Source organism: Motacilla alba, chromosome 11 (assembly GCF_015832195.1).
Source record: "Motacilla alba alba isolate MOTALB_02 chromosome 11, Motacilla_alba_V1.0_pri, whole genome shotgun sequence".
Taxonomy (NCBI): domain Eukaryota; kingdom Metazoa; phylum Chordata; class Aves; order Passeriformes; family Motacillidae; genus Motacilla; species Motacilla alba.
In genome coordinates, this window is record NC_052026.1 from 14,500,382 (window position 1) to 14,526,660 (window position 26,279).

The 26,279-nt window shown below is 47.4% G+C and overlaps 1 protein-coding gene across 5 annotated transcripts in view; it reads right to left on the bottom strand.

The window, feature by feature from the left end:
* The window catches only part of NLRC5 (NLR family CARD domain containing 5), a 33,625-nt gene that overhangs the window by 1,709 nt on the left and 5,637 nt on the right, over positions 1-26,279 (bottom strand). For all 5 annotated transcript variants that reach the window (XM_038148386.1, XM_038148382.1, XM_038148383.1 and 2 more), the window contains 42 exons: positions 25,679-25,744; positions 23,503-25,252; positions 23,036-23,119; positions 22,569-22,652; positions 22,409-22,492; positions 20,820-20,909; positions 19,825-19,875; positions 19,426-19,491; positions 19,117-19,200; positions 18,698-18,781; positions 18,470-18,559; positions 17,817-17,882; positions 16,667-16,744; positions 16,184-16,267; positions 15,905-15,988; positions 14,856-14,945; positions 14,684-14,731; positions 14,156-14,224; positions 13,417-13,500; positions 12,612-12,695; positions 11,877-11,966; positions 11,706-11,768; positions 11,041-11,124; positions 10,337-10,420; positions 9,633-9,722; positions 8,663-8,728; positions 8,079-8,162; positions 7,920-8,003; positions 7,334-7,420; positions 6,813-6,893; positions 6,201-6,281; positions 5,723-5,806; positions 5,388-5,471; positions 4,803-4,886; positions 4,628-4,711; positions 3,900-3,983; positions 3,380-3,463; positions 2,442-2,525; positions 1,694-1,777; positions 830-913; positions 645-728; positions 61-144 (listed from right to left, as the gene is read on the bottom strand). In XM_038148386.1, coding sequence (XP_038004314.1) covers positions 61-144; positions 645-728; positions 830-913; positions 1,694-1,777; positions 2,442-2,525; positions 3,380-3,463; positions 3,900-3,983; positions 4,628-4,711; positions 4,803-4,886; positions 5,388-5,471; positions 5,723-5,806; positions 6,201-6,281; positions 6,813-6,893; positions 7,334-7,420; positions 7,920-8,003; positions 8,079-8,162; positions 8,663-8,728; positions 9,633-9,722; positions 10,337-10,420; positions 11,041-11,124; positions 11,706-11,768; positions 11,877-11,966; positions 12,612-12,695; positions 13,417-13,500; positions 14,156-14,224; positions 14,684-14,731; positions 14,856-14,945; positions 15,905-15,988; positions 16,184-16,267; positions 16,667-16,744; positions 17,817-17,882; positions 18,470-18,559; positions 18,698-18,781; positions 19,117-19,200; positions 19,426-19,491; positions 19,825-19,875; positions 20,820-20,909; positions 22,409-22,492; positions 22,569-22,652; positions 23,036-23,119; positions 23,503-25,252; positions 25,679-25,744 — 5,038 coding nt within the window. The remainder of the gene's footprint in view (positions 1-60; positions 145-644; positions 729-829; positions 914-1,693; positions 1,778-2,441; positions 2,526-3,379; positions 3,464-3,899; positions 3,984-4,627; positions 4,712-4,802; positions 4,887-5,387; positions 5,472-5,722; positions 5,807-6,200; positions 6,282-6,812; positions 6,894-7,333; positions 7,421-7,919; positions 8,004-8,078; positions 8,163-8,662; positions 8,729-9,632; positions 9,723-10,336; positions 10,421-11,040; positions 11,125-11,705; positions 11,769-11,876; positions 11,967-12,611; positions 12,696-13,416; positions 13,501-14,155; positions 14,225-14,683; positions 14,732-14,855; positions 14,946-15,904; positions 15,989-16,183; positions 16,268-16,666; positions 16,745-17,816; positions 17,883-18,469; positions 18,560-18,697; positions 18,782-19,116; positions 19,201-19,425; positions 19,492-19,824; positions 19,876-20,819; positions 20,910-22,408; positions 22,493-22,568; positions 22,653-23,035; positions 23,120-23,502; positions 25,253-25,678; positions 25,745-26,279) is intronic.

Below are 26,279 nucleotides of genomic sequence, written 5' to 3' on the forward strand. Positions count from 1 at the left end.
ATTAAGGCTCAATGACAGAAAAATGAGCCTTCCCAGGGTGCTTCTCAGGGCTGTACTCACTCTAACACCTTCAGCTTTTCCATCTTTGGGAGAGCAATGGCCAACTCTCGGGCTCCTCCATCTCCAAGGGCATTCCAAGACAGTCTAAGGCAGAGAAGAAATCCCAGTTGTGAGTCTGGACAAACACTAGTGTCACTACTGTGACATTACCCCTTGTGGATTAGCCTTTTTGCAAGAGCTAATCACCCTCTTATCACGACAGGTAAACATTCCCTTGGGTTACAAGCTTAATTCTGAGGATTTTCCTCCATTTCACCACATCTTTCTATGCATGAGAAGACACCAAGGAGTGTCTGTGGACTGTGGTTATCTCAGAGTCCTGCAGGCCCAGGGAATGAGATGTGAAAAATGGAAATGGCTGCTGAGCACACAGCTTTACCCCATGAATTTTTTTAGCAGTGTATTTCATCAATAAATTACTGATATATTTACCATTGAAAAGTACTTGGTGGAAAGTACCATAAAATACTTTTAAGAAATATTCAGCAGGGTGAGAAGTGCCCTGCATTTCCAAACAGGAGCAGACCCTAAAATGAGAGCGACCTGCGCGTGCTGAAGCGCTCCCCACCCATCCCCACACTCACATTATCTCCTCCATGGAAGGGCACTGTCGGAAGCCCAGAGAGAGGGATTTTGAAGCAGCATCAGTGATTCCACAGAATTTCAAGCTGAAGCAGCAGGGAGAGAGCAAACAGAGGGCATGGTGAGCTGGAGTCAGAGCCGAGGGGAGCACAGCACCACGTCCTGCCCCCCACGCCCCGGCACTCACTCGATCTTCCGGAGGTGTTTGAAGCATGGCAGCCCCTTGGACAGGGCATGGATACTCTGTTCCCCAAGGTCATTCTCTGATAAACTGTAAGAGGGGTGGAAAAGCTTTGAGTGGTGCAGAAAAAGCAGGTACAGTCAGAGAAAAGCCACCATGAAAACATAATCATGTGAAGTAGCAAGTTAATAACCAGCAAGGTAATAACTACTACCCAGACTAAGTGAGGACTCTGCAGACAGCAGGGATGAGATTGGTAAATAGCAACTTCAATTCAATTCACTGCTTGGTACAGGGGGAGTGACAGCCCTGCTGTAACTCACAACCTCAGTCCCTGCAGCAGGGAATTGCTTGCAGACAGAAACGTGGGGTTATACCTGTGTCAAAGAAGGACAGATCTGCAGCACATCATGTGTTGCATGTGAAACTGGGAATAAAAAACCTCAAAAACTGGAGTTAATGACTGGTGTGACTTGAGAGGAAATGACAGTAAGGCAGAATGGGAAGAAGACCTTCCAACACCTTAAGGGACTACAAGGGAGCTGGAGAGAGCCTTTGGAAAAGGGCATAAAGAGACAGGACAAGGGGGACGAGCTTCAAGCCGAGGGAAGGATTAAATTGGATATTAGGAAGCAGAAATTCTTCCCTGTGAGGGTGGTGAGGCCCTGGCACAGGTTTCCCAGAGAAGCTGTAGATATCCCATCCCTGGAATCGACCAAGGCCAGGCTGGACAGGGCTTGGAGAAACCTGGTCCAGTAGAAAATGTCCCTGCCCATGGATTGGAGTGAGGTGATCATCAAAGGTCCCTTCCAACCCAAACCAGCCTGTGATATGTTTGGCACCACCCCAAGTGCACCCGCCATGACCTACCTTATCTCTTCCAGCAGCCCACACACCAGCAGGGCTCTGGCCAGCTCCAGCCCTCCTGCCTGCCCGATGTTATTGTTCTGGAAGCTAACCAAGGAAACATAAGCATTGGAAGATTATTTTGGAATAAAGCTGTAACAGAAGCTCACATTTAACTTGCCAAGAACCTAACCAGAGACGGTGTCCTACCACTGAGATTCCTTTTCTATCTTTTGATGACATCTTAGACACAGGCTGGAAGAGATGCCTCTAGGCTAACTGAGCCCAGTGAGCACTTCTAGCTCACCAATTTCTTGCTTTGTTACTCTAAAACAGTACAAGAAAGTCCTACATGTTAGAATCCTGGGAAGACTCCCACAAAAGTTTTAAAAATAAGTAACACTGAGTTCAGGGAAAATAAATGACTCAGAGGTGCCTGCACAAAAAGGTGAGGGTCCATAAAAGATGCTTATCCTTATGCTTACATTCCATCAGAGGCATCAGAAACCAACATACTCAAAATCAATTTTAAGGCTTATTTTACTGTATACTCTCTTCCTGGTTTGTCTCTGTAGCTTATGCTGCAAGAGATTAAGCAAGAAGAGTTTATGTGACTCTTACAGCAGAGGAATTGTGGAGGGTTTCTCAATGCTGGGACACTGAAATTACTCTCTATGCAACCAGTGCCCGTGCCTTTTCCCATTCCTTCTTTCAACAATTCCCCATACTCCCCAGGATATCCATCCTTCCTGGGGCAGAGGCTGACACTTACTGCAGGATCTTCAGATTGGTCATGTGAGGCAGACAGAGGGCAAGTGTCACTGCTGTCCTGTCTCCAAAACCATTCCTTGATAGTCTGGAAGAAGCAGAAGTGGAATGTTACTGGCAGTGAAGTCCAGAGCCTCATTCCTCACCTGTGTGTCACTCCCACACGGATGTGTGACCCCCATTCCTCACCCACATGTGCCTGGGACTCTGCTGAAAGGACCTAATGTGCCTGACTCAAAGGACTCAGGGTGGGAGGAAGAAACAACGAGGTGTTGAAATCATGCAGCAGAAGTTAAACAGGAAAGTAAAACTGAGCTGCACTTCCCAGAAGCACACTTGTCTGAGTGTGCTTCATGACTGAGTTACCTGAGCTAGAATTGAACGGAAATTGCACTTTTTCCCATGTGCTCTCACATGTGAAAAAGTTAACCCTAATCTGAAGGTTACAAGGACAGTTCCAGTAGTTTAACTGTAACTTTTCCTTATGTGTTATTTTTAATTTCATTTCTTTAATATAGCAGGGCACATAGATTCTTTAAACTGGTCTGGAATAGAACATCAATAGATCTGACTGTGTAAAGCCTTTGTCTGTTCACTTCCCTCCATTTTTGCAGCCAAACAGATTAATGTGATATCTTGGGCAGCACAGGCACTGAGCAGCTCCTGACACTGCCTATAAACCTGCAGATTCAGCTCTTGAATCCATTAGTCCACTAATGCAGACTGCACAGTTCTTGGAAATTTTCAAGACAATCCAGCAACCAATCCCCAAACCTTCCACACCCAGCACCACACATTCTATGGTGTGCAGCAGAGTTTTTACCCTGCTCTCACAAGAATCAAGTGGTAAAACTGATCTTGGCTTTATTGGAGCCATATCAGATTTCCATGCCTTGATTTTTGCCCAGCTTCCCAAAAGGATATTTGAAATTCCACACTTACAGTAATTCCTTGATGTGCTTGCAATGGGCAAGAGCTTCCATCAGCTTTTCCCCTCCAGCAGGGCTAGGACAGTTCCCTGAAAGGCTAAAATAAACATGAGACTCTCAGTGACTAAGTGAGAACCAGAATGCACCAGGTTAAGATATTTCACTGTTTGCCTGCTGTGATGGGAGACTCAGGCCCCTGGGAAATGGGCTGGGGATTTTTAGGCTCTTTTGTCAAGTGCTGAGTAACTCCTGGCCCTGCAGGCACTGTGGGGAAGGAGCAGTTTTCCCTCTCAGACAGAACTGGGAACTTCCTTTTCTTGCTCCAAGCCACTTCCAGGTTTTTCATTTCAAAAAGTTACAAGGCTTGCCCCAAGAGCTGAGCCTAACGAAGAGCCTGGATGCTCTAATTTCTGTTCCCTGGGAGAAGGAACAGCTTGAATCCATGCCTCAGCCTTGCACAGGGATTCCCACACAGGCTTCCCCACCAACCATGGCCATGACCAAAATAGCTGAACCAGAACAAAGGAACTCACTCGATTTTCTTCAGGTTTTGCATTTCCAGCAGGGCAGCAGCAAGATTTATCAGGCCTGGATCTCCAATCTCGTTGTGGCCTAAACTTTAAAGAAGAGATGGAAGGCTGTGTTGTAAAGGAAAATGGCAGGCAAAATGCAAGATCTTACTTAATGTGTCCCATTTGCTGGATGACACCTCAGGCCTTGCCAGCAGAATCAAAGAGCTGTTTATCTCAGCTATCTCACAGAAAATTAATAGGTGTTAATGAGGAATTTTAAAAATTGCAAAGAACAATTAAAATCACTGGATCCTGTTGACAGGTGGGAAATTACTTCAGCCAGAATACCAAGACAGGTGTTTATTATTTTAGAAATTGCTACAGCTGAGAATGGACAGCATCTGGCAAGAGAGGGAGAAAGCAGAGCAAGCCTGGGGTTGGCTCCTGTACAGATCTTTTCAGACAAATGCTGGTCTGAGGCTCTCCCAGGACAGAAGGAAGTCCTAATCCTATTCTGGATCCCAGGGAAGATTTAAATTCTTTTTAATCCATTTTCTATATGACTGCAGCAGAGTGGGGTAAGTTTCTTCCTCTGAACATCAAGTTCTGATTTCCTCTAGTCCAAGGTACCTCATACATGAGCATTTTGCAACCTCCCTGCTTTTGTAACAATACTTGTACAAGCACATCTGGTTCTCTCCAAATGCTGGCACTAGTGGTCACCTCTCTGCAAGAAAGGAGAAACTTACTTGATTTCCTCCATGTTGTGCATTTTCCTCAAGGCTTCTGCAAGTCTGGAGCAGCCATCGTTACCAATGCTGTTGTGGTTCAAGCTGGAAACAACATCCCCAGGAAAATGGACTGTTAGCTCCTGCTGCTCAGCATCCCAAGCCAGGCCAGAGTGAGCTGCAGTCACATACTTACATCAACCTTTTCAGGGATGGCATCTCACAAAGCCCCAGCACAAGCTCAGGCATGGCAGCACTGCTGAGGTTCATGTAGCCCAGGCTGAAGGATGAAATGACAATTAACTCCCCAGGGACAGTGGTGTGAGCACTCAGCACAGGGGGGAGCAGAACAAGAGTGGGAGAGATGGGGGAGTGTATTCTAATCCCTGTGAACAATTTCAGTTTTGTTCCTTAATGCAATTCTAATGGACCTGTCTGGATTCTGATAAAATACCAAGAGAACACCAAACCTCTGGAGCAAGAGCCCAGCTCCTCATGGAGCAAGGTGCCACTGTGAGCACAAGACAAGATCCATACAAAAAAACCACTGCCAAAACCTTTGATTCTCCACTGGAATTCCCTGCCACAGACTACTGATCTCTGTTTGTCTCACTCACTGCTCATTGCAAATATAAAATAATTGTTGCTTCTTCCCTATCAGAAGCCATCAGGAAAAGCACACCTGTCCACAGGACATGCAGAAGAGAGGCTGCAGTTTAACTGAAGCTTCCAGAAAGACCTGGCAGCCTCTGGTCAGCCTGGTAACAACACACTCACTCACTTGAGTTCTTCAAGGGCCTGGCAATTCTGCAAGCCTGAGATCAAATCATCAATTCCAGCTGGTGCAACACTGCTAGAGGTCAGCCTGCAAAACAGCAAGGATCAAATGAGCAGGTTAGGTCTCAGCACACTGAGAGAGAGTTTACTCCACTGACAGGCAACCTGCCCCATCCCACATCCCAGACAGCACAGACATCAGGGACCAGCATGTTTGGAGGGATTTCCATGCCCCTTGTGTGCAGGGCTAAGAGGGCTGGCCTGAAGCAGAGGATTGAACAAATAATAAATGTGTGGAAAAGGTCCCAGCTGGACACACACAGCCAAGGTCACACATACCCAAACATCTTCAGCTCTGGAAGTGGCAGCAAAATCCTGACCAGCATTTCTGCTTCATCCTCGTGGAGCTCCATGTGAGACCATCTGCAAGGAGGGAACAACAGGTCTGGGCTTTGTGCAGTGCTGCCAAAAGGTCCGTGCTGAGCCCACAGCTGTGACACAGCAGTGCTGGGACCTTGAAGGAGGGACACAACACTGACACTTGGCAAGGTCCTGTGGGAGCTCCGAGCCATGGCAGGTGAGTACAGCTTATCTGGGCACTGGGAGATTGAGGGGATTTCAAAGGATACCCCAGCAAGCCACCAGGTCTGTGGGTCTTTCCTATTTCCATTCAAACACTCCAAGAAGGGAACCCAAAGTCAGGGACTGGGACCTTGCACTGGCCTCTCTCGTGCCCTGCTGTGTGTTCAGAGTGCTGCACTCACCAGGACAAGCTGTTCCCCTTCCTAAAAGTCCTTTCCAACACCTGGTAACTCACCTCAGCTGCTGAAGCTGAGCACATTTTTCACAAAGCCTTTGGCAGAAGGAGTGCTCCATTTCTGGCTGGTACAGACTCAGTCTGCAGGACACAAACACACAACACAACTGTCAGTGAGGACCAGCAGAGCCCAGTGCAGCATCTGGTGCCCCTCAGGGACACGATTAGGACAGATCAGAGCTTTCAAGAGCCCACCTGGGGCTTTCCTGCCATGTCCCATTTATGTCACAGTGTAGAGAAACACAGCCCATCCCTCTGCCCAGGACAAGAGCTGCCTCTTCCTTCAGCTGCACAAAAGGAAAAGGACACTGCTGCTGCTCTCTCTGCACACTCAGGCAGAAGTCAGCATGTCTTAAGAGTCCTCAAAGTGCTCCTGATTCCTGTTTGCTGTCAGGAAGGCAGATGGATTTTTTAGCCTTGTTTACGTCCAATATGGGCCTGAAGGAGAGCGGCCCAAAGGACCATGCACATGCACAAGGTTTCTTCCCTGTGTATGGCCCAGAGGCACTCTGAGACTGAGCCCATGGAGCCTTAGACACTCTGAAGATATTTTTCATCCCACGGTGAAATTCAAAGCCAGCAGAAAATAACGATAAATAGTTGCCTTCTCACCTGCTCATGACTGATTCTGTCTTCTCCAGGCAGTGTGGGAATCTTATGACTAACTGGAAGAGGGTTTTATCTTTACATATCCTGGAAAAGTAGAGATTAGAGAACAGCATAAACCTGTGAACTCCTGAAGGAAGAAAATACTATTTTCCATAGGAAAAATCAGGAGGACTGAATGGGACAGGGCCATGCTGGCACATGAAAGCTAACCACCCATCTCTGAAGAGGTTTGTAATGTTTAAACTAGCTCCAAAACCAGCCTAAACTGGGCACCCTTTCTCCCAAGGGCAACCAGGAACATGATCTCCTTCCCATTAAACCTCCTGAGTTGTGTGACCACAAACCTTCTAAGCACTTCTACCCACCAGTCATTTGGGTCAAAATTGGTTCAAATAGATCACAAACGCACTGGAGACAGCGAGATAACAACAGAAGAACCAGTGCTGGCTTCAATCTCATTTCCTTAAGAGTATCAGGCTGAAAGAAAATATCTGAAAGACACCAGCACCTGAGGTGCCACTCACATGATCTCAGTAATGCTTCCAGAGGCCTGCAGAGCCAGCTCAAGGAGGTTCATGACACTCTCTCTGCACACCCATGGCTCCTCCAGGCTGCAAAGCAGAACACAGGCAGCTCTGCTTTATTCACACACTCGGATCCATCTCTGCCTCTGCCAGCTGAGTGTCCCACACTCCAAACACATGGAAGGGCTGCCTGGCTTAGCAGAGTAGTGTCTGCATGGGACACGGGGCAGCCTGGGGACAGGCAGAAACAGCCCAGCTTCCCTGCAGGGGAGGGGAGAATTTGCCACCCAGGCAAAGTGCAGGGTGCCCTGGCAGTAGGAATGTGTCCACCAGGATGATCACCCTTCTTTGTGAGGCTGGCAGGGGTCTGCAGAGCCAGCAGTTTATGGCCAGAGCTCTACACGAGGCTCAGTGGGAATCAAGGAGATAAAGCCAAACACCAACAACAGAGTCAGCCGTGGGAATTTCTCAGGCCAGTGCTCCCTGCCTTTGGAAGAAGCACAGTTCACTTTTTTTTTGATGAAAGGAGATCTCAGAAGATCAGAGCAGTCTCAGATCAGTATCTATGAAAGCACAATGACAGTACCTGATTTTCAGCAGCCCCAGATCCTTCCTCAGGGAATGCAGAAGTCTTTCTGCAGCTTGAACTGTCATGTTATTATTTGAGGACCTAGAACCAAAGCTGACTGTAATAAACAGCTCACAAATGCACCCCCCCAAATGGGTCCAAGAGCCATTAACTCACGTGTACTCTGTCAGACCAGTGCACTTTTCCAGGAGCAAGAACAACTTTTCCAAGTGCTCCGGCTGAAAGTTGCACTCTGCCAGTCTGAAAGGATGAGAAAGAGAACAGCCTTAGCTCATCACAAACAGTTCAGGCTTTCTGAGCTGGAAACATCAGGCAGCACAGCCTAACCCCACAGGGAAAGAAGGATGGCCCAAAAACCTTAAACACCTTTAAGGTTTCCAAAAAAAAAAAAAAAAAAAAAAAAAAAAAAAGACTGTGGCAACATTCAGAAGCATCTGTTGAGATATTCTGGTAGAACATACCTGTGTGCTATAAAGGCACTGCTCTTGTAGGACCCTGTCCTGGGACTGTAGGAACACCCACAGGTGCCCAGGTGAGGAACAGACAGCGGGGAAGCACAGAGAGAAAGGGATGTGGGATTGTGAGAAAGCTCTTCTCACAAGGTGAGTCCAAGGAAATGTATCAGCTAATGGTGCAAAATATCACCATGCCAGGAGCAAAAAGAGGTTTTGTCTGCCTTGTCCCTCGAAAAGGACCCCAACTTTACCAAAGAAATCTCCATAAAAGGTCTGTAACCTCACCTCAAAATCTTTCTTGGGTCATCTCCGCTTGTCAGCTTGATGATTAAAGTTGCTTTGGAGCACAAACTGCACAGAGAAGACATGAGTGTAAGATTTAGATGGATAATTACTGCTTTTCCCAGTGTTCAGAATTTAATGATACCAAACTCCAGAAAATAATCCAGCACAGCAGTGACAGAGGTACCTGGCACAGTCACTCTTCCCTAAAATAAACCAGCCCAGGGAAATGCTTCAATAAGGTCTCACTCATGCTAAATAGGCATAAAGGCAGCACTGGTGTTTGGAAAAGCAATCCTGACCTGTCCTGCTTTTATTTGCTTCCTCTGCACTCTCTGTTGAGCTCTGGGGAGAGGTACAACAGGAGACTTCAGAGTAGCCCAAAGATTCAGCAGCCACATCTAACTGCAGGGAGGAATGGAAGTGCCCCTGGTTAAAAGTGGCTCAGGATAGACCAGCTGGTCCCATGAACATAAACACTGAGAAGGCCCCACGGATGTGCAGCACAGCCCAGTCTCATGCCTGGAATCTGTGAGAAAAGCACTTTGTGCCAGAGCAACAGCCCCAGAGCCCATGGGACATTTTTGCCTGAAAGGAAAGGAGATAAAATGCAAATCCAAGTAAAAGAACATGGGAAATTGCTTTCTATTGCCTCTGAAATCTCAACATACTGAAGAGAACCTTAGAGAGCAATGCTGGCTCCTGCCCTGAAGAGGTTCATTGACAAATAAATACATGACAATAATTGTTGGTACAGCTGAATATCTGTGTCTATACACAAAAATAACCTGGCCCTGTGCCATGGTAGTGCTGCTTGGCAGTTATGTTTGACTATTCAAAATGGACATAAACCAAAGCTTTAGGTAGTTGAAATCATGGTCCTCATCATTCTTACCTGAAGACTACAAACTTTCAATAATTAAGAGGAAAAGAAGCAGGGAAGACTCAAAAATTAATGAAGAAAAACAGTCACCTGACTTGAACTTCAGTGGTGTTTCCAGATGTGACAAAGGCATTTATGAGATGCAGGACTCCATCCTGAGAAATCCCATTATGGCTGAGACTGCACAGAGGAGAAGGAAGGATTTTCACGTGTCAGGAGCCAGGGCTGTCCCCAGGCTCCTCAGGCACAGAAGCAAAACTCAAGTTGGCACCAAAGACAGAGCAGTTTGTGGGGTGCTGGGCCCCTTCAGCTTTGCTCAGCCACTGAACTCCCCCAAGACAGTGCTGATGACTTGGGGGACACAGAAAATGCAATTTTCCTCTTGCACTACAGAGGCAGCAGCAGCTGGAACATTTCCTGCCCCAGCAGAAAGGGGAGAGGCTGGTAGGGCATAGCTCAGCTCACAGCACCTTGGGTCTTGAGTTATTCAAAGAGGACAGCACACCCAGAAGAGTGAGGAACTGAAAGCTCTGGGGACTGGGTCAACTTCTGTCCCACCACCCCACTCTGGGCATTGCTATTCCATGCTGATACTAATAAAAAGCCTTTTGCCTTTTTTCAGCAGGTTCTGGATCAGACCCTGAGTCACCACAGCTTGGCAGCCTTGAGCTGTGCTCATTGTTCAGCCAGAGCTTTGCTCCTAAGGCAGGAGAGGGCAAGAAGGACAAGCAGCAGCTTCCTGGAGGATCACACCAACACCTTCTGCTCCCCAGATTCACTGTGTGCTCTCTTACTTGAGGGAACAGGTACCAGGCACTCGATGCAAGTGGTCCAAGAGGCACCTCAGGCCTTCATCTCCCAGCTGATTCCTGGAGAGACTGAAAGGCAGAAGAACATGTGGCCAAACAAAACCCACCTTTGGTTGCCCAAAGAGGTGGAGGTTTTCCCATGCCTGGAAATATTCAAGGCCTGGTTGGACAGGGTTCTGAGAAACCTGATCTAGCTGAAGATGTCCCTGCTCATGACAGGGAGTTAGACTAGATGGCCTTTAAAGAGCCTTTCAAAAAAAATTATTCTATAATTCTGAATGTCTTTTAAACAGCAATGCTCCTCTGAGAAGCTTTGAAGAAAAAACTCAAATTTCCTGCACTTAAATCCTAGCTTAGCCAAAAAAAGGTCTGTTTAAAACAAATTACTGCCTTATGAAATTACCTCATGCATAAGCTCCAGAGCAAGCTCAAATGAAGAGCTCAGGTGAAGCAATAAATGCCTTCAAATAGTAAAGGTGTGAAAATCCCAAAGCTGTCCCATCAGCTCAAAAGGATTGCCAATATATATATATATATAATTGCCAATTTATTGTGTTTCTCAGCAGCCTGAATGAGCACACATACCCTTGGAGACAGGCTGGGAAACTCCAGAATGCTGAACCCCACAAACACAGCTCTCCCCCAGTGACTCTGCTCAAGACCATGGTAACACCCCAAGCCCCACTTACTCTACTTCTGCCAGCCAGCCATGCTGCTGCAGGACGCTGCAGAGCTCCTCCACCTGCCCTGCTCCAATGGCACAGCCTGTCAGCCTGTGGGAGACAGCAAGAGGGTTAAAGCATGGCCAGCAACCAGCTCAGCCTGAGCACTGAGAACTGGCCAGCAGCAGCTGCACCTTTACACCAGTCTCTGAGCAGCATTCACATTTTTTGCCATCTCCTTGGTGCTGGGACAGAGACACGTTAGAGGCTCCTGTGCAGGGGCACTCAGGAGCCATCGCTCCCAGAGGGCTGCAGACACATCTCGCACCACACGGATGTTCCTGTGGAGGTTATCCCCCAGAATTTGAGGCACGCATTTGGAAAGGGCACTGGTGAGGCCTCAGCTCAGGTGCTCATGCAGCAGAATTTGGTGTAAAACTCAAGATGATCATAAGCAGCCCAGAAAAAAAAAAAAAGAGGAAAAGAAAAGCACTGGCCTTTGCCATCCCAGTGCATCCAAATGGTTCTAAATTGCACTTAAGCAGATGAATTGAGCCCTAAAGCTTAAGCTACTAGCCCGAGCTCCTTGGGCACCAGCCCATGAATTCTCAATACGAGAGGCAGTGTGGCTCCCTGCACTCGTGCTCCAAACCCACCCACAGTGGATTCCAGCAAGTGCTCTGTGCCAGTACCTGCAGGATGTCTTTTGGCTTCGCACGCTTGCTCCTAAATGCAAGAAGGCATTTTCACTTGACCTGAAGCAGACACAAAAGACAGTCCTTCAGCACTGATCTCCAAAGATGACAGGCTTTGTAGGCCTTTAGGGCTGAGCTGCTGGGCTCCAAAGAGTCTGAGTGCCTTACCGGACCTCCACCACTCTGACCCGCTCACAGAGGTTGATGGAGTTGAGGAGTGAAACAGCACAACGTGGGGACAAGGAGTTTTTCCTAATACTGTAAGGGAAGGGAAAGAAGAAACACTGAAATCAGCTCCTAAGAAGAGAGGCTCCCATACACACAGCTAATTTTCCCATTGTTCATTCCGAGACACAAAAGATTGGATGCATCCCATTTTACTCAGGATGAGGGAGCAAGGACCCAAAGTTTTGAGCATTGGCACTCAGTGCTCCTTTACCTAAAGGAGAGTCTCTTTAGTTCCCTTTGACTAAAAAGGGAGCACAGACCAAGGGCTTACACTGAACCACTCCTGCTTTGGGGCGGCTGGACTAGAGATACCCCAAACTGGAAGCAACCTCCTGACTGGGCAAACTCAGTCTCACGAGCCCCTGCAGCTCCTCCATGCTACAACTCCTGGTAAAAGATGGCAAAGCTCCTTCTGGGCTTTTAGTGCACACACTGGAGTGCCCTACCCCCTGAGAGGGCTTCCCTGGCCTGGATTCCAGCCTGAATTGCCCTCTGCTAAATATCATTAAAGCACTGCTTTACTTCTAGAAACAAAAAAGGAATGGGTGTGAAAGCATTTCTGCATTTTCCTTGCCTTGCTTGTTAGTTCACAATTACTGATTAATGCTCCTAAGATCTGCTGTGGTATTAACACTTTCCAAACCAATGTTTCAAAGCAGGGATCCCAAACATTACCTCAGTAGAGTCAGATGACAGAGGGATGGCAGAAAGCTCAGTAATCTCTCGATGCTCTGGTCACTCAATGAATTTCCAGACAGACTGTAAAACACAGAAGGAAACAAAACCCAGGAGAAATTGTTTCAATCCCCAGTTACTTCTGTAACATTTACATGGACATGCACACACAAATGGGCAAATTCTGTGAAAGGGCATGTCCAGAAATGCCGTGAAAATTGGGCAAGATTTAGTCCTTACAGCCTGATCTCTGTGTTTCTTTACATCCTACAGCCAATCAACATTCCAGTTTCAAGAGTCTTACTTTTCCAGTACTGTACATTTACAAAATGATGCTGCTGATGCCTTTCATGCAGGCAATAGGGGAATTAGGTTATTTTTATTTGTTATTACTCAGTTTTTGTTGTGACCAGCATTCTAATTTTCTTGGTGCCAAGCTCCTGCCTGGAGTGACCAGCCCTTCAGGAGCAGAGCTCGTGGCTTTGTGGGCCAGGAGCTCTTGCTGGCCTTGCTGAGGTCTCGAGGAATAGATGACAATTGTTCCTAGACACAGAACTGAGGAAGATTATGAGAACACACACATGTTCTGGGGCCTTTACACATTGATGTGGTAGACTTAGGAGAGGCCAAGCTCTCTTTGAAACACGACAGTAGAAAGTCTGGTTTTAGCTCAGTATCTGGGTGAGGATGTGGTGAGAGGAGAGCTGGTGTACCCCAGCTGCCACCCTGAACATCAAATCTGGGGTTTCAACATCAAACCTGTGTCTGAGCTTGGGGAGACAGACAGACAGACAGACTGACTTACTCGATTTCTGTCAGCTGGGGACATTGAGCCAGTATCTGGCACAGCCTGGTCACATCCTCCAGACCCACTCTGCAGTCCCTGAGACTGAAACAAACAAAGCACTCAGGAGCTGAACGTGCCCACGGGATGCCACCAGTCCCTGCATATCCCAGAGCCTCACATCCCAGGATGGCCCATGGTGGCCCTCTCACTTCCACTACAAATGTTTTGCTACCCTTGGTCTGGGACTAAGAAATCAAAACCTGGGACAAGCAGCTGACTTCACCATCCCTGAGCTGATTGGAGAGAGCCAGTCCACCAAAATACCAAAACTTTGGGTGTTCCCTCCCCAGAGCCACATCACTGGTGGTTCAGTCATCTCGGGAGGCTGGACAGCATCTCTCCCTCCTCAGCACTGTCTTGGCTCTCCCAGAGGAAGGCTGGAAATGGTGCCTCCTCTGTCCTTCTCCAGGAAGGAAATCCTAGAAGCCTTTTTGGGTGACAAACTGGCAGGTCTCCATGGGATGAATGTAGTAGTCACACAGATCTGTCTCTCCTTATTTATGGGTAGAAGCTTCCTCTGCTGGAAAGCAAGACAATCCCCTCAAACCAAGCCAGAGATGCACTATTTCTTTTCCTCTCTGAGGAGACACAGCTGGAGGGATGGGTCTGTCCCACACACCACACTGCCCTACGGACACAGCCCCCACAATCATCCCTGCCCCCAGTCCTGGTGAAAAGGGAAGCCAGGCTGTCATACCGAAAGCTTTGTGCTTTTGCTTCCTGCTTGGGGCGTGCCAGGGAGCCACTTCTCCATCTGCTGGTGCTTCTGGGGAAAGAGCAGTTTAGCCCATGAGCTGTGCTGGTGTTTGTGCCCCCTGTAGCCAGCCCCCCATGAAGGGGGTGAGGTGGTGGCAGTGGCCTCCTGTTCCAATCTGCCTTCCCTCACCACCTGCCAGAATGAGGTTCAGCCCATCCCCAGAAGAAAAAGAGCCTTATCAACCCTTTTCCAGCCTCCAGAGAGTTCTGCAGCCACTCAGCACTGGGGCATCTGCTGTGTCCTGGCCAGCAGGGAGGTGGCTGTAGCCTGTCCCAGCAGCTGGGTGCTGCTGGCTGCTCCATGGCCTCCAGCTGCTGCCAATCCTTCAGCCGTGGAACAGCTCACTGGGCTTCCCCCACCCCGCCTGGAGTCTGGCTCTTTACTGACACACCTCAGGGACCCACGTCTCCTTCTGTTTAGAGCTTCACAAGAAGTTTAAAAGACTCACGTGAGTGGGTATGATTTTACCTGACTCTTTCCCAAAAGGTCAGATGAACCACCTGAGGGTGTCCTAAGCTGTAACCAGAAAAGAACAACATCAGCATGGATTTTGGCGACACATGCTCCTGCATTATTCCTCAAAAGCCACAGCTTGAGGTTTTAAATAGCAAAAGAATATAAAAAGTACTCCTGGCCATACCTGAGGCTCATTGTTTTAATGTGTTCCAGTGTAGTTAATGACTGAGCTAAGAAAAACACGGAGTTAAGGGAGATCTGGTTGTTGTTAAACCTGCAGGAAGAAAAGATGAAATCAGCTGCTGCAGGCAAAACTGATAAAAACTAACCCCACAGCACAGAACAGTGATCCTTGTGCAGCACTCCCAGGCTGCTGTTTGCTACCTTCTGCCTGTGTTTCCTCCTACAGTTCTGCAGACACAACTCACTCCCATATATTTTAAATTCATCCCTCACTTTCAGTGTTCAGAGAATCGCAGAATAACCAAGGCTGGAATGGTTCTCTAGAGCTGCTCTAGTGGAACTCCTGCTCAGAGGAGGGTTAGCATGGAGGAGAAAGCTCAGGACATTGTACAGCTGGGGTTTTATCACCTCCAAAGACAGAGAATTCACATTCTCTCAGGGAAACTTGTTCTAGTGAGATTGTCTGTAACTGGAACAGTCTTGGCTTGAGACAAGTTCAATTAACCAAACAGAAACAAAAAATATTTTTTTCAACAGTGCAGAATGGTGCCACACTGTTCAGCCACAGTCCTTACAGAGCACTTGCAATGGGAGTGCAGGTGAAATACCCAGATAAACACCAGCCACCACTGCAGATGAAATCAGACTCCACCACCGAAGCTGGGTCTCCCCAGCACTTCCCTTCCTTCCAAGCTGTTCCACTCAGGAGAGGAAGGACTGCTCCCCCTCCCAGTGAGGAAACATTCCGTGAGTTCCCAAAGACCTCAGGCTGTTTCAGAAGCCAGGTACCACAGCTGACAGAAAACCACCTGTCCCCTTCATGGAGGAGTGAGCACAGAGGCTCCTGGGCACTGACCTCAGCCAAGCTTCAAGTGGAGTCAATCTGCTCTGGACTGGAGGGGGGACAGACCACACAGCACAGTGCATCTGCCCAACACAGAATATTCTGCCCTGATTGTGAAGGGCCCTTCCCAAATGTGCACTGTGCTTCCACAAACAACACTTCTCAAAACCCAGTCCATGCATGAGGAAAAAACAGAAGCTACTCACGTGAGAGAACGTAACATTTTCAGTTTTGGGAGGCACTGAAACAGCTGCAAAAGTCCCTCATCTCCCAGAAAATTCTGTGATAGGCTAGGATTTAAAGAAAGGCATTTAATTTCCATAGTAAAAACACCCAGTAGGCACCATCAGCTCTGTTATCTTTACGCACAGCCCCACCTTCCACCAGGCTATGCCTCCACCCCACTCTCTCTACAACACTGCAGAACAAATCTCAGCATCCCAAATGGCTGCAGGTAAACACCAGGGGGGCTAAGGAGGACTCACTCCAGCTCAGAGATGTGGCCACACTCCTTCAGGACTGCACACACGTTCTTCAGGTCACTGGCTTGAAAATTACAGTCTGTCAGTCTAGGGGGAAAAAAGAAACCAATCATCCAGGTCTGCAGGATGTTAAACAAGGTTGTGAACTTCACTCCTCTGAAAACTAGGGAACCAGTGAAGAGATAATAATGAAATTCAACAATCCCCTTGCTGCTTACCAGCTCCCCCAGAGCCTCCAGGGGATGGGCCACCCCTGCCTGGCACTGCAGGTCCCTGTGTCCTTTGTAAGGCACAGGGTGGGCACCAGGTCCCAGCCCCTTGCCAGGGGCTCCAGCATTCCCCCCAGCCAGGGCAGAACCTGCAGCTCCCCTGGCAGCTGGGAGAGTCCCAGTTCTCTTGTGATTCTCCTCTTAGAGAAGCAGGTTACTGGAAACAGGACCCAGATACAGGACATGCATGGGACACAATGAAAACTGGCCAGGGTACCTGATTTTTTGGGAGGTGGCTGGTGTCTGGTTTTCCTCCCCATGCTGTTGGTCACCAGTAGAGAACAAAGGCTCTTCCCTAAGTACAAAAGCAGACAAAGGTGAAAGTCTTTTGCTTTAGCAGTTTGGCAGATCCCTGGGGCTCCCCTGGCTCCAGCCCACACCTGTATCTTGCCAATTGCAAGCTCTTCTTTTCTACCCAAATATCTGAGCAGGCAGGCTCTGGAGAGAAGTGGAAAGAGATATTTCTATCTAAGTTTGATGGAGAATTCAGCTTTTGCTGAATTTAGCTTTTGCCTAAATAAGTTTTGTGAAGAGCCTGTACAAAAATCTGACTATTCATAATTAAATGGAACTGCCTATGACTAACTAAACTGTAACACTGTAACTAAAAGCTACAATTATAAACAGTAAAACTATAACTAAATCTGAGTATTCATGACTAAATGCAACATGCAAAACCTAAAATATCAGAGTTTGAAATGCCACCTGGTGCCTTAAAGGAGCCCACAGATCACCAGTCACTCTCTTTCAAGCACAACCACTGGGCTGTGTCTGTAAGAGTGCTGCTGTTTCTCTCTGGCTGAGAGGTGGAATGCAGCTATTCCATGGGAAAAGCTATTTTACAGCGAGCTCAGCCCACAGAAAGCAAGGGTATAAATAGTGAACCTGAAATTCCAGGAGCAACAGGAAACCATTTCTTGGTCAAAACCTTCGAGTTGAGCTCTTTTAACCATAATTTTCTGAGGAGAAAAATTAACCTCCAAACATCTCCTGATTTAGGAGAACCATGATCCAGAATGCACAGTGTTCTGAACTGCAGGGATCTGTGAATCCTTCCAGAATTTGGTGTGGCATTCACTTGGTTTTTTACCCTCACAATTATCAGAGAGCATGGGTGTCATTAAACAGCCTGCTCTGCTTAGGATGCTGTGGGAAGAAACGTGCCCTAGAGACATAAAACACTACAGAAGGCAGTGACAACTTTTCAAGTGGCTGAGAAAGCCAGGAGACAGTTCTACATTTAGATTGGGGGATGGGGGTGGGAGGCAGGAACTGCTGTGAAGTAGAGTGTTACCCTTGGTACCTACACAGGATGCAGGAACTAAACAGGATGCTGAGATAACACCATTTGTGCACACACAGCCTACCTAGGAGGAAGGGAAGCCAACTCCCTGTCTTCTCTAAACCTCAGGACTGCAGTATCACGACAAAGGCTGTGAAGAGAAGTAATCAATCAATGTCATGGTTTGGTTATCTACAGGACTTCTTGTTTGGTTTTGTCCTGCAAAACTGGTGACACCAATCACTTGTGCTTAAAACACTCCCAAAGCAAGAAAAAATAATCTCCATCAGTTTTAAACTCTGGTTGGATCGAATTATGCAGTGTGTGATGATCCAGTTTCTCTGAATCACTAGACAAAGCACAGACAAACTTGCTGCACTTGAGTGTGTTTTCAAGTAATAGAGGAGGAAGAACTTCCAGTTCTGCTCAGGAGGTGTCACCAGTTCTCACACTCTGCAGAGATCCTGTCTCCAAAACTTGCCAAGGCAGAGAGCAAGGAAGCATTTTAAAACACCCCATGCATGAAAGGACAGCCAGTTTGGTAAGCACTCAGATTGTGGCTGACGGCCCTGGCACAATCAGCTGACAGCAATGTGTCACCAAGGGCCACTGTTAGTGACCACTTTGGGACGTGCTCCTCACCCACCACACACCTGAGGTGACAACAAAACCCTCAGAGTGTAACTCCCAGGCTTGGACACTGGGATTAGCCCCAGGCATGGTTCAAGCCCTACATACCTGACCTGCACCTCCATCACCTTCTGGCAGGTGTTTACTGACTTCAACAGGCTGCAGATGCCAGCGACAGAGAGGCGGTTGTGACTGAGGCTAGGAAAGAAAAAGGCAATTAGCTGGTCCCTGAAATCCCACAGGACTGTCCTGTGAAGCAGCTCCCAGTGTTCTGCACGCTTGAAACCATTTCCCTTCAGAAGAGGGCAGGTTGGTTTTGTGCAAGGCAACACTTACTTCAGCTGCTTTGAAATGGATATACAGGGGAGGCTTTCCAGCAGACAACCACAGCCTTCATCTCCAAGCTTGTTGCCTGATAAACTGAAGCATTTTCCAGTTAGTGAGGACTGACTGGAACAGTAAAAACAAAGCCCTCAAACCTGCTTGCTTTCCCTTTCTTACAATTGCTTTTTTGCCTGGACTGTTCTTCTGTCTCAGATCAATCTTCCCTGCTTATTTCTGCATCAATTGACTTCAGACAAAAAGTTTTAGCCCTTGGGCAACATGATTCATGTTTTGGACCCAAACCACCTTGCTTTAGAAAATGTATGATCTTTAAGGCCCTTTCCAACCCAAACCAGGCTGTGATCCTCTGATCCCCTGCTCCCACACCCCTTGCCTACAGCCACTCAACAGGAAGGAAAGGAGGCACTCACTCCACTTCAGAGAGACAGGGGCAGCTCTGGAGAATGGCCACAATCATCCTGGCATGTTGGGAAAACAGCCTGTGGTCCTGCAAGCTGTGAACAGGAAGGTCTGGTGAGCAGTGAGGGGATGGGGGTGCCCCTGGCTGGGCTGGATAGGATTTCTATTTTTGTCATTTTTATTTACTGGTTCACGTTTATTTCAAGCTTTTCCACATGTGGAAATATCCTCTGTCCTTAAGCATGAACACATCTGCTTCTCTGGCCCTTCTATAGTACCTGTCATCTGCAAATCACATGTCTCTCTATGTCTACTCTTACCACAAATTCACGTGTCTAGTTGGAATGATGTGTTCTTTATTCTCTTCCAACTTCAAATCTGGAGACCTGCAAACAAGCAAAATATTTGGCTTTCAATGTGCTTTCATGAAATATCTGACAGCTTGGGTCCCAGTTTATATTTTCCAGCAGAAACCACCAGTGTTCTGTGTTCTGTGTTCTGTGTCTCTCAGCAGTTTTGCAATAGACCCACGGCACCTCAAGGCTCTAGGGAGCTGCTTTCGTGGGACTGGCTGTAGGTGTGTGTGCAAACCCAGCTATTTTTGGTTACATTTCCCATTGCTCAGGCAGTGGGCACCAGCTGTGCTGCCACTGTGGTTTATGGTGACACCAATGGCTCCAATCACTGAACACAGCATAACCACAAGTGCAGTGCCTCACCTTTGAACTCTCCCAGATGTGCCAGAAAAATAAATCATCATGGTGTTCCCCCTGGAAAAGAGATCCAGGTCAGTATTAGGAAGAGCTGGAAGGATGCCATTTGTTTAGCAGAGGTGCTTGGTAAGGACCAAAGCTGTTGCCTGGATGCTTAGAAGAATCTTGACATCTGCCCCAGCAGCTCGCTGGCACAGCCAGGCAGCAGCCACATGCTCAGAGGGCACAGACACTCCACTCAGTGCCAAAGGACACCTTTGAGCTGGGGCTGCAGAGCACATGAGACAGTCACACACTAAAAAAAGACTGGGCCAGTTGGTGTGGTTGTTTTTTTTTTTTTTTTTTTTTTTTTTTTTTTTTTTTTTTTGTTTTGTTTTGTTTTTTTGGTTTTTTGGTTTTTTTTTTTTTTTTTCGCAAGACCAGAATTTTTTTTGGAAAGAGATTCAGTAGAAACTCCCTTCCAGCAAAAAAAATAAGAAAAAGCCATATGCAATTTGAGTTACACCAGGGATTACTTTGGCCTGTTAAACTTAGAACGTTAGACAACCACAAGAGCCAGGATGATTTAAAAAATCTATCCTTTGTCATCCCAGACACATGAAAACCCCAAACCCTGTAACTGAAAGGAATGCAGAGCTAAATTCACACATTTTCACTAAACTTAGCTGACTGATAGCAAATTCGTGCTAGTTAGTAAAGAATTTCCTTTCTGATACATTGCAGAGCTTGGAAGCAAGTTTAAATTCTGTTACACAAGAAGAAATATCACACCCTGAAAACAGTTTTACAGACCAAGGATAAAAAGACCTATTAAAAATACAAAGAGGAAGCACATGGTGTGATGAATTCACATTTTGTTTCCAACAGAAAAGAAAAAAGGAGTCAAACTGATTTTTGTTCACTTCAATTAGCCAACAATTAAGTGGAAAAAGTGTCCATTTAAAGTCAGCACCTAAAGACACAACCTACTTGCTTTTGTAAGAGCTCCCATGTATTGATACCTGGCACACAGCTCAGTAACATTTTGACACACGACGCCTTCCTTTGCCAAACCGAGAACAGCATTCAAGGAAAGATGGTTGTTGCTCAGGCTGTGAACATGAGGAAAAACAGAACTTCAGCTGCTGGACCCCACAGCATGTTCTTGCCCTCTGCTCTGTCCCCCAAACATCCTGAAGCACACGATCTTTCAATAAGGGTATTTCTCAAAAACTTCTGAAATTTCCATCTAGGACTCAACAAAAGCATTATCAGATCACAGTTCTTTCTCTGCAAGCTGTAGCTCCCATGAATTTAGAATCAGAGATAACTCTTCCACGTGCAGCAGAATGATCATTAACCAGTTTGGGGTTAGTTAGTGGAGGTAGTTCACACCTTCATGATCACACCACTGATCCACAGTGCAGTTCAACTCTCACTACAACAAATTCAATTTTATTATGGCTTATTAATTAACACAATCCTCCAGCCTCTGAGGATTTATTCTTTAATTGCACATTCGTTCTGTTTCATTACTTGTTGGACCTCATTAGATATAAAACGCAAGATCTTGCTTCTACAAATCCTCTGCTTGTTCTCAGGGCCACGGGGCACCACTCCTGAGAGCCTCAAGGGAGCCAGCCCCGAGAGCAGCACTGTGTGTGTATTAGAGATGGCTGAGGGACTGGGGATTACAAATGGCACTGTTTTCCTGCCTTTTCTGTTCCCTGGGGCAGGCTGGCATTCCCTACAAGCTTTGTTCCAGTGTGCCCAGGAAAGCAAGAGCAGCAGGTAAATTCCTCCTTTCCTTCCTCCTTCTGCCGTGCTTTTAAACACTTCTGATCACACTGCAAAGCCAGTGATTAATTCCTGGGTGGGATCCACCAAGGACTGCAGGTATTTTGGATTCACCTGCTTGCATCTGAGGGTGTGTGGAAGACCTTTGAAGGCAGAGTCTCTCCCTTTCAGCTGGGGTGGGCAGGTAGTGCTCTGACTCCACGGCTTTGTGCCTATCCCTGTCCTGTCACACGAACTACACTCAGACTCCAGCACTCACAGCAGCTCTGCTGCTGCTTCAAATGCCCCTGGCAGCTCTTCAAAGGCTTTAAATCCCTTCAGCCAGGCTGGTTCTCTCCACCTAAAAAAGCTGCAGATCCATGCTGGAATTTTTGCTAGCAGTCTGTCCCTCTCAGCCAGCTCTGGGTGGCCACTTTAGAAGAAGCAGCACAGGAGAAGAGGGCTGGGGAAAGGCTGGGAACACCCTGATGGAGCCATCTTCCCTAAATCAGAGGTGAGATACCTCAACCTGGACCTCACCAAGGGGAAGAGAAGAGGAAAAGTCAAGCTAGGCATGGAGCTGAGCACATGCACGGTAATTCCTGGAGAGGTGTCAGTGGTGCCAGGACTCCCTTGGGATGATTTTCAAAGAACTGGATAAGAACTGTGGGGCTGAGCCTACCTCACCCCTGAGGTAGGCTGTGAGTACAGCACAGCCCTGTGAGTACAGCACAGCCCTGCTGGCACTCAAATGTCTGTGCCTCAGCTTGGTGCCCCACGTCTCTGTGCTATGCTTGGCTTCACAGTAGCCAAGGTTTAAGCCATTTTTACTCACTCTACTTTCTTCAGCTTTTCCATCTTGGAAAACAGGTCCATCACCCTCTTCACGTCTGGGTCCCATATCCGATTGCCCTGCAAGCTGCACAGGATTCATCCTCGTTAGTATCCCAGGGAAGGAATGGTTGCTTTGATGGTCATTGCCACAACACACTCACTTTATTTCCTCAAGCTGGAGGCACTGTGATGCAGCCTGGACCAAGTTAGTCATTCCCTCAGCTGTGATGCACCCGCCTGTCAGCCTGGAAAGAGAAAGGATCACTCAAACCAAGCAAAGGGAGGACTAGAATCCCCTGCAGCACGTGGCAAGCCTGTCTCAGACCCTTGCCTGCACCATGTGCCCACCATACAGACACAGAGGCAGCAGCCTGGCTCTGCCACCTGCAACCAGCTTCACACTCCTTTTCCAGCAGGGCAACACAACACTGCTCTTGATGCCAGCATAAAACACAACACTGCTCTTGATGCCAGCATAAAACAAGAGCCACACGTGTCTGTGCTGCTCTGTGCAGCACTGTTACCCCCATACCCTGCACAGAACAGATTGGCCTGGGGTGAGCCAAAGTCATTGAGTAGAGAACAGACAGGAAGGGAGAAGGCATTGGTGTGACAAGCAAAGACTTACTCTAGTTTCTTCAGGCTCCCCATTCCTTGTAAGCCTTTTGAAAGAGCAGCAGCAAAGTCATCACCACATCTCCTGCTACGAAAGCTGAAATGTGAAGAAAAGGGGGAAAAGACAAACACACAAAAGCTGATATTCTCATCTGCTTGCAGGATTCACCCTTCCTTTGTATTGAAAGGAAATGCCTATCATCTTCCCTCTTATCTACTGCATTAACCACCCTGCTGTTCGTCTTAATCAAAATGGAAAAACAAACAAAAATTTAGCCAGGATGGATTTATCACCTTGTTATCCTTCAATCATTCATAAATTCATTATTTCATACATTTCTGCAGTACTGAAATTATGCTGTTCAGACCAGATTTTCTCACACCATCTCTCTCTCTGTTCTAGAACAAACTTGAGGTGTGACCTTCCAATCCCTTAGCCCTTCTCCCCACCCAGCAGCTCACAGCTCTCACTGTGTTTACCTCAAGTGTTCCACATTTTTACAGCCAGCCAGAACCTCCAAACAGTCAGTGTCCAAAAGACATCCTGCAAAATCCAAACAAATCAAATCCTGGCCCGAGTTTATGACAAAAACCAAAGCCGACATGTCCAGCGTTGTCAGTCTGAAGTTTTTAAACTCATACTTGAAATTCAGCAGGCTCCCAATGTGCTGGGCTACTTCGAGGTTTTGGGTTTCAAAGGTGCAGTGGCAGAGCTCAAGGACCTTAGGCCCTGACAGATGAGTGGCTGCCAGTTTCCTGAGAGACTGCAGGATCACATCCTGCTTTTCCTGCACCCAAGCTTCATCTTGCTCTGCCAGCAGCATGAGGAATGTCCTACACTCTCTTGACGACAAGCCCGAGAGAAATATGTGAAAACTCTCCATAAACGCAGTCTTTGTCTCATTCTTTAAAGTCCACTTTGACTTCAAGAAGAACTTCTTCTTCAGGTAGTTCTTGTCCACCCTCCTGCTCACCATGAGACACAGTGCTGCAAAAAACTCCTGCAAGCTCAAGTGCACAAAGGCATAGCCAGCCTCTGGGCAAGTGCCACTCGTCTTCACCTCAAAGACAGTCAGCAATCCATGCAAGGAAGCAAATTCCTTCACGTCCTCTGGAATGTCATGGACATAAAATACAAGTTTCTTCTCTTCTAGGCCTCTCAGTGCCAGGTCAAACAGACCCAAAATGGCCTTTTTGTTACAGTTCACCTGAGTCTCCTCATCACCTGCACAGTCTCCTTGCTGCTTGTTCAGGAAGATGAGGAACATTTTGATATAAAACTGTGTCATAGTCTGAGGAAGCTCCACACTCATCTGGTGTTTGAGGAGCAAATACTCCAAGCAGATGCACACAATGTTACACAGAGCAGGGATGAGGCACATGCTGAGGAGTTTGCTGTTGTTCTTCACGTGAGCAATAGCTCGTTCTCTGAATGAATGCTGACAAAAATAGTGGCTAACATATTCCTCAACCTTCTCATGGTCAAATCCCCAGATTTCTGCCAACACACCTACTGTACATAATAAGAAGTCAGGCAGCTTCTTAGGGCGGCTGGTGACCAGCACCGTGCAACCAGGCAGGAGGTTCCCATGACAGAGGTCTACAAAGAGCTGGGATATGGACAGAGGGGAGGTGAGAGCTGGGCCTCTCTTAGAGGAGGACGACACGTCCATGTTAGCTGCAAACTCATCCAGCCCATCAAAGATGATCAGTGTCTGCTGGGCATTCTCCAGGAGGCCCTGGTACACCGCCTCAGGGCTGTCCTCTGGCTGAAGGAACATGTCAAACAAAAGCTCCTTCAGGGTCAATTTCCTTTTTAACAAATTCAGCTGCCGAAACTCAAACAAGAAAGTGAAGAGAAACTGAGGTAGGACACCTTCTGCCCATTTCTGACAAATCCTGTGCATCAGCCTGGTCTTGCCTATACCTGGTTTACCAAACAAGAAGATCACCTTCGTCGTGTGCGACGGGGCCTCGCTACAGAGCAGATCTGACACTTTCACGGCTGTATCTTCACATTCTTCTGCCTCAGGAGCACCTGCCGTGCCCTCCTGGGGTTTCTCTGTTCTCTCTTTTAAGCGAGGGGCTTTGCTCTGATGAATGACAACGTTGACAAAGGTTTGGTTGAAAGGCGGTGGCTGTGGTTGCTCCTGTGCTTCTGCTGCTCTCCTGCTTCCGTACCTCTGGCGGATGGAATTGATGAGGAGATGCCGGTACTTCACCCATGCATCTAAGAGAGAAGACAACACAGGGGGCATGAGGGTGAAAAAGTTAGTTGTGAGTCATGACAGATCCAAAATACTACCACTTACAGACAGAGAAACAACGGCCCTGATCAGAGGTTGCTGGGTAGAAATGACAAATTTTGAACTCCTGAAAATAACCTATCACTCTTCCTAATTTTTCACAGGGGCCAAAGAACAACAACATTCAGGAAAAAGATGAGACAGCTTTGTATGAAAATTAAATCTTACTGTCTCGAAGATGAGAATTAGATATCTGTGTATTATACATATTATTCCCTGTTCACTAGCTCCCTCTTCACCCATGCTGGCCTCAACGCTGCAAGTTGATTTCCTGGGTGTTTCTGCAGAGATGTTAAATAGGTCCTTTCCTCAGAGGGAAGCTCAGCACAGCTTCTGGAACATCCACATACCCAGCCGCCGCTGTTTGGCATCTTTGTCACTCCCAGAGCTGCTGCAACGGCGAGGGCGAGCAGAGCCTGAAAATGGACAGGTCAGAACCAGTCAAAAGAGCATTTTGAATGGCAGCATAAAGCTGGGCAAGACTCTCCAGCAAAGCATCTGGGGAGCTGAAGAGGAGAAAGCGGACAGACAAAACTATTTGTAAACTTAGGCTGAGATTACAGAATTGCTTCTTCTGAGATGGGCCACAAGCAGCTCACTGGTGAGTCTTTTGCAGGCTGGTGATGCACCTGCCTTGCTTTGAGCAGAGGAACTGCTTTGATATCCTGGGGAACGTGGCAGGGAATATCTGTGTCTGGGGAATGCAGGGCCCACAGATTCCCAGGGCTGCTTATGGTGGTTCATTTCCTGTTTTTTTATGGTGGACTGTCAGATGGAGAATGGAGAGAGCTGACAGAGACACATGTCTTTCTGGTCTTAGTAACTTTCAGCACTATTTTCAAATTTCCATTCCACCAGCAACTGGCAAGATGGACTCACTAGGACACACAACAGTCTGAATGCAGAACAAAGGCCACTTTTTTCCTTCTTATTTTCAATATCTTAGACCCG